Here is a 7,727-nt window from a genome sequence, read left to right as displayed (position 1 = left end):
TATTTTCTGCATGATTTCGTTTTGTATAAATATTGGTTTATACTAAATACAAAACTACTAAATTGCACCAGCTCTGCTAGCCTGTGGCTAGTAAATCTGCTTTTCAGTGATGTGTTGGTTTCTACAATCTATAAGAAGTTAGTTTTTAAAAGACAAAATAAACATAACTGACTAAAGACTAGTATGCCCCTGCACAAAATCACTCTAATCCTTCTAAGTGCTGCACTCTGCAATTAATTGTGAATTTACATTGATAAATCTAACAACAAAAAGTGGAACACGCTATGGAGATATGAAAATGTTAATATAAAGTGAGTTGGGTAAGTGCATAGTGACCTAGATCTGTGACAAATCAGTTGCAGCAGATTCACTAATAATCCCTTGAGTTCATTCGCTCTTTAGTAATCTATACGATTGTTATTGGAGAATATTTTTCATTTTATTGAACCTTAGTCGAACTTCACGTCTTGAGTTTACAGTTACTGATATTCATATACATAAAAGTTTTATTAACAAGATAGGAAACATCTGTGACCTTATTTATGTATCAAATACATTTATAGTTCTCACTGGAAGCCAAACTCTGGACCCCGGAGACCAAACAAAACAAGATCTCTCCCTTGCTGAATTGGGGAAAAAAATATTCTGGTCACCTTTTAATAAAAACAATTTACACTTAGATGTTTAAAACGAAAGTGGTGTCGTTAATGACACAATTGTCACATCTGACCCTGCTAGTGAGACACTTTTATGTCAATGCGTTTAATTATAGCAATTCGATTAGATTTATGAACTAACTTATTGGCTAAAAGACAGTTTCTAAGACCTCACAGCTTGTAAAGTCTTTGTTGTCTGAATAGATCTTAGTGCTCAACAAATACAGCCATATTGCAGCTACTCCAGCCCCTTGTCTCATTCATGGCACAGATTTTAGTTCTTTGATAGCGTTGAATTAATAACCATTTGTCTGTTGAGAGCAAGGTTTCAGCAAGAAGCATTTTTTTCTATTCACATAAATGCTGGTTAGTCTACAACAAAAGATGCTAAAACCATCATTGTTAATTATATGAACCTTTCTATCATCTATCTATCTATCTATCAATCTTTAAATCTATCTTTATATCTATCTATTTTTATATATCTATCATCTATCTGTCTATCTATCTTTCTTTCTTTCTATCTATATATCCATCTCTCTGTATGCATCTATCTATCTCTCTATCATCTATCTATATATCTATCTATCTATCTATCTATCTATCTTTAAATCTATCTTTATATCTATCTATTTTTATATATCTATCATCTATCTGTCTATCTATCTTTCTTTCTTTCTTTCTATCTATATATCCATATCTCTGTATGCATCTATCTATCTATATCTCTATCTATCATCTATCTATCCATCTCTCTGTATGCATCTATCTATCTCTCTATCTATCATCTATCTATCATCTATCTATCTATCACCATCTGTGTCAGGCATTATTGTACATTACTGTATTCACAAGATGTGAATACATTAATTGATGTTTAGGTAGCAGGAATTACGTATAATTTGCCAGTTGATAACAGGAATGAAGGTAAACCTGGGTATAAATATTTAAATAACCAGATACAATTACAAAGACGGTCCTTATTACAAGTTAACCTGAGCATTATTGTATTTGAGTCCTGCAGTTTGGAAAATATGGAGAAGCATAAACCAGAGTCTATTATAATGATTTCCATATCAAGATGGATATATGTGTTATATCCAAAGCTGGTTAATATGAGTTACACATACTGACTTGAAGTGCACTGTTCGAAATAGCAAATCCCCAGAATATTTCTGGAGCACTAGTTAGCATTGTATGAGTAATTCCCTGAGATCCTGGGGCTGTTCCCCTTTGTGCAGAACCATTACACCTACTGTATCTATGATTGTAACAAGTGGGCATAATTTACCAAAATTAACGTCTCTGTCCTCACAAACTCCATCAGCTTTAATCTGCGCTCAGCTGATTCAGTAAAAAAATGAAAGTTTATTAAAGGGACTTTAAACACTTTGAGATGGTAATATAAAATGATAAATTGTATATAATAAACAACTCTGCAATATACTTTCATTATTTATTTTGTCCTCTTTGCCTGTAATTCTGAAATTGTGAGCTTTTCAGTTCCTGTTAGAAATGGAAGTGCAGAACACTGTTAAATCCAGCACAACCATTGGCTGCACACTCTAGTGACCTATTTATAACGGTCCCTAATTGGCCACAGCAGAGAAGGTAACACAAGTTACAACATGGCAGCTCCCAGTGTTTTATAGACACTAAAACTTTACACTTATTTTGTCAATTTTTAAACAACTAATGAAACTTTAAAAAATACATCTACATGTTAGTCATGGACTAATCTTTTCTTTGAATGCATCATTCTATCTAGAATGTATTTAGTGTTTAATGTCCCTTTAAATATGCTGCATAAGGAGAGGCTGGTGACGTCATTGAAGCCAAGGGAAGCATCTGGAGACAATGGGTGACCTTAGTAATGTGCTCTTCTTCATTAAAGTTCATGTTTTGTTATTGAACCTAGTACTTAAAGGGACAGGAAACCCCACAATTTTTTTTCATGGTTTGGATAGAACATACAATTTCAAAAATCTTTCAAATTTACTTCTATTATTCACTTTGCTTCATTCACTTGTTTTCCTTTGCTGAAGGAACATCATTGCACTGCTGTCAGCAAGCTAACACATCTAGTTAGCCAATCACATTAGTGCAGGCACCAATCAGTCAGCAGCTAGCTTTCACTAGTGTAGAATATGTGGGTATTCTTTTTCAGCAAGGGATACCAAGAGAACAAAGTTTATTTGAAAATAGAAGTGAATTTAAAGAATTCACGTTTAATTTTGATTTTCCTATCCCTTTAATTTTTGTCTGCCTGTTATTCAGAAGGCTAATACCTCCTAGCCTCTGTTACTGGAAATGGTATAAAAAGTTGCACTCTATTAATCATTGCATATCTGACCTTGCCCGTGCACTGCACTATACCAATCAGATAGAGATCACAGGGTGCTATAATTTATTATATTAGACTTCAAAGCAGGGCCCTACTTTATTTTCATTTGGTATAGAGTGATACATTTATTGGATATTACCCTTTATGTTGTTCAGAAGGAAAAGGCATCTTACAGAGTTGTGTAAATATTAATGCTACCTACATGACTGACAACATAAATTCCTTACCCATGCAATAAATTATTCCTGAACATCTGAGCTCAGGGGTGCATTTCTCTTACTTTTACCGGATCTTGAAAAATTATAATGGAAAAGTACAGCTAAAAATACAGAATAAATATTGCGAAACGTTTGAAATTGTGCCTAAATACTCAAATTAATTGTAATGTGCCGCCTACCCTTAACCCATTAGTTTCCGAATACGGCTAAATCATTGTGTGTGTGTGTGTCTGAGTGAGTATGTGTGTCTGAGTGTGAGTATGTGTGTGCGAGTGTGTGTATCTAAGTGAGTGTGAGTGATTGTGTGTCTGAGTGTGAGTGTGTGTGTCTCAGTGTGAGTGAGTGTGTGTGTCTAAGTGAGTGAGTGTGAGTGAGTGTGTGTGGGTGAGTGTGTGTGTTTCAGTGTGAGTGTGTGTGTCTCAGTGCGAGTGTGTGTGTGTCTAAGTGAGTGAGTGTGATTGAGTGTGTCAGTGTGAGTGAGTGTGTGTGGGTGCAAGTGTGTGTAAGAGAGAGTGTGTGTGTGAGTGTTATACCATTGCTATGAATGAAAAATAATTCTGCTTAATATTATACATAGTTTAGACTTTTATTTTTAAGTTACTTTACTGTAGACAATCTATGAAACAACTGGTTGACTGGTGCTACAGTATTAAATTAATAAAGAAAGTGTTAGTTTCAAGCAGACAAATTAAAAGAAGTTCTGTATAACTAATTCATTGTTTCTATATGTTTCAATAAAATCCACACTTGACTCACAATATCCAGTTATAACAAAAGTTTCAATGAAAATGTAGTGCTGTTACTTAATTACATAATATAAACTCTTATTATTATTTAATATTTCAGTGAAGTGTCAGGGTGAATAGGATATTCAAGTGTCCCTTTATACCGGATTATGTTGTAATTCGTTAGTTTTTATTTCTTGTATGAAACTTTTCTTCTGTAGGGCTGTTACTAGTAACACGGTTATACTGCAGGCTCAGATGTTTAACAAGTGCATCACCTTTATTATCTGTCATATCTAGATTTGATAAATAATGTGTGTTCAAAAGATAAATAATATTTTGTATAAATTATTGATTGAATTAGTTTGGAAATGTTTGACCCCTTTCTCCTTCTGACAAGCAAATTTGATTTCCCAAAGAGGATTTTTCTTCATTCTATTCTCAAGATATACATTATTTGTTGAAAAAAATAATATTTCCTGTGTTTTTGATGTGGCATTCTCAACAAACAAGTCAATTGAGTTAACCTCTCAATTGCTGGTTGAACTGACCTGAAAGTAACAGCAGTAAATTAACTGGGCTACTGGAGACAAATAATATAGGTGATACCTTGTGGAGGTCTGACAGGGCCAGAGGTCAGCACCAGATAATTCGCCTGATTGTCACAGCAGCCTCTGCTGACCACATCCAAGCTCCAGACACACAAGTATTGACCAGACAGCTCTGCTTGTTGATTGATGAGGATCTGGCTGCTTTTATCTGCTCCGTCCTGTTAAAATAGTGACATTCATTAGGGTCACTTGTTTACTAATCTCACATTTCTTAAGACTATAAGAGGACATACAAAGGTTAATAAGGTGCACCTCAGACATCGCATTTATTTGAGGTCAGTTTTGCTCAAAGTATTTCACTCTAAAGATGAGTGCATCCCACAAACAGGAGCACCCCTCAATTAGTGTATATGAAACTAATCTCTTGCCAGTTAAGCACCTGACTTGTTAGTATCCAATACACAATAGTATGTGCCATTCATTTAGCCATAAATATGAAAATATGTGAGGTTCATGTACTAGCTAAGAATCTTGTGTCCAGAACCTCTGTGGGAGTCTGAGGCTGCAAAAGTCCTGCTCACTATATATACACACACACACACACACACACACACACACACACACATATATATATATATATATATATATATATATATATATAAATATATATATATATAAATATATATATATATATGTGTGTGTGTGTGTGTGTGTGTGTATATATATATATGTGTGTGTGTGTGTGTGTATATATATATATATATATATATATATATATATATATATGTGTGTGTGTGTGTGTGTATATATATATATATATGTGTGTGTGTGTGTGTGTATATATATAGTGTGTGTGTGTCACTAGTTAGGAATATTGTATTTTTACCTGTACATGTTAAACATGTCGTCATATATTTCCTTAGAATTTGTGTCATTAAATATTAGAATTCATATAACAAATATTTGTATTAAGAAAATAATAATGTTTAGTATAATGAAGTTTGTTAAAAAAAACGACATATGACATTTAACTAAATAATACAGGATATATGTGTAACCCCATTGATTTACACATTAGTTTATTTTAATTGACTTCATAAATAAACTCATTTAAAAAAAAGTCCCTGCTGATTTCAGAGCCTAATGTATTAGTTGCTCTAATTTGTATATCTTTTTGTATAAAGTATAAATAATATGGGGACATTTACTAAATGAATACAATGCAGGCTGGTCTATGTCTTGTGCAGATGGAAATCTACTGCTGGCCATGCACAGTAATGACATTGTACTGCAGTCTGCTGTCCGAGGCTCACTTCTGCCTGCTAAGTTTAAAGCCTCACACAATGCATTTGTGTTTTCTTTGACACTTTAGTGGCATTGTGAGTTGTGACTTCTAAGTGTGCTCATTGTGTGTAGCACATAAACGGGAGCTGGTTGTTTTCATTCTTCACCTCTCTGCAGTGGGAGGGGGAGAGCAGCTGGGAATCCGCTGAGAGCTACCTGTGTGAATGAGAGGGGGCGTGGTCAGCAGCACACGAAGGTGCTAGTAGGACCACAGAGGGGGCAGCGGCCTCTCTGATTGGCTCTGGCCAGGGGTTCATGGCACGCGCCTGTGGATGTACCTATAAGTATCCTCGCGTGGCAGCCTTCAGCAAGTTCTACCACTGCCAGGAGCCAGAGCACACAAGAAGGGGGGGACCGGCCAGGGACCATGGACACAGTGCTGGAGCAGTTCACAGGGCTGGAGTCCTTCCCCTCCCCTTACTTTGACGAAGAAGATTTCTTCACTGACCAGTCCTCCAGGGACCACCTGGACGCAGACGATTTCTTGGAGGAGGATGTAGATTTCTTCACGGGTCAGATCCAGGAGTACTACAAGGACAGTCGCATCATCCATGGAGATGACTATTGCGATGCAGGGAACTTCTCCTTCTCGTCCTCCTCGTCTGGGGGCTTCACCTATGACTGTGAGGGGGAATCCTGCGATCTGTCCCCTGGGATGAAGGGAGGGATTGGAGCAATGAAGAGGAGGAGGAGGATTCGGTCTGATACTGAGATGCAGCAGCTCAGGCAGGCGGCCAATGTCAGGGAGCGCAGGAGGATGCAGTCTATTAATGATGCATTTGAAGGACTCAGGTCTCACATCCCCACTTTACCCTATGAGAAGAGACTCTCCAAGGTGGATACCCTGCGCCTGGCCATCGGCTACATCAACTTCCTCAGCGAGCTGGTGCAGTCAGACCTCCCCCCGAGGAACCCCAACACCGAGAGCTCCCTCCAGTCCAAGAAAGTGATCATCTGTCACAGAGTCACAAGTGAGTTCATGGCACTATAGGAATCTGTGTAGGGACTTGTTACTCAAGAGCTACCCACCCCATGTCAGGGGTTATACAAGTGCCCCTTAGTTATAGCAACTATTTGTGTATTAGTTTATGCAGATCACAAGTAGTTATAGGCTGAAACTTCCCATGTTGCAGTCTGAAATATACTTAATTCTTACAGATAATATGATAAAAACTGTCCATTGTTCCATTGCAGCTGAAGGAGCCTATAATTTATATTGGTTCTAAGAAATAACATTAGGACTTTTACCATAGACTGTAATGTTTAGGCAAAAAGTTTTCTTCTGCAATTGAATCTAAAGTCCTACAAAATTGTGCAGGATTAGCATCTTGAATGACAATGCTTTCTAGACTAGATTATGATATTGTAATACAGGACCTGTTGAGTTAATGTAAATGTAATAACCAGATACTATGAATAATAGCACAATCTTATAACTAACACTTTTTTATTTGCTTATAGGATCACCCTCCCCAAGTGACCCAGATTACGGACTACCGCCTCTTACAGGCCATTCTCTGTCATGGACTGATGAAAAGCAATTAAAAGATCAAAACGTTATCCGAACTGCCAAAGTGTGGACACCAGAGGACCCAAGGAAACTAAACAAGTCCTCATTTAGCAACATAGAAAATGAGCCCCCACTGACTTTGTGTCTTGACTTGTGATCACTTTTTGAACTGGACATATCATTTTTAACACGTGTAAAAATGTTCGTATATATATAAATATATAAATATGTGTATATATTGTTTGTAAATATTTATACTGTATAATTTAATTTATAACTTCTTATATGTCTTTATTGAATCGAATGGCAATCCGCAGGTGTATTTATTATATATTTATTACCGATCTGATCAATTAGCGTTGTAATTTGAATGTATAAT

The 7,727-nt window shown here is 36.3% G+C and overlaps 1 protein-coding gene across 1 annotated transcript; it reads left to right on the top strand.

The window, feature by feature from the left end:
- The first annotated feature begins 6,180 nt into the window (after positions 1–6,180).
- Positions 6,181–7,505, top strand: PTF1A (pancreas associated transcription factor 1a). Its single transcript, XM_053712964.1, has 2 exons — positions 6,181–6,809; positions 7,300–7,505. The coding sequence occupies exons 1-2, from the start codon at positions 6,206–6,208 to the stop codon at positions 7,503–7,505; spliced, it is 810 nt and encodes a 269-aa protein (XP_053568939.1). The 5' UTR covers positions 6,181–6,205.
- Positions 7,506–7,727: the final 222 nt, after the last annotated feature.

This window comes from Bombina bombina, chromosome 5 (assembly GCF_027579735.1).
Source record: "Bombina bombina isolate aBomBom1 chromosome 5, aBomBom1.pri, whole genome shotgun sequence".
In the NCBI taxonomy this organism is placed as follows: Eukaryota; Metazoa; Chordata; class Amphibia; order Anura; family Bombinatoridae; genus Bombina; species Bombina bombina.
This window is presented reverse-complemented; position numbering and strand designations above follow the sequence as displayed.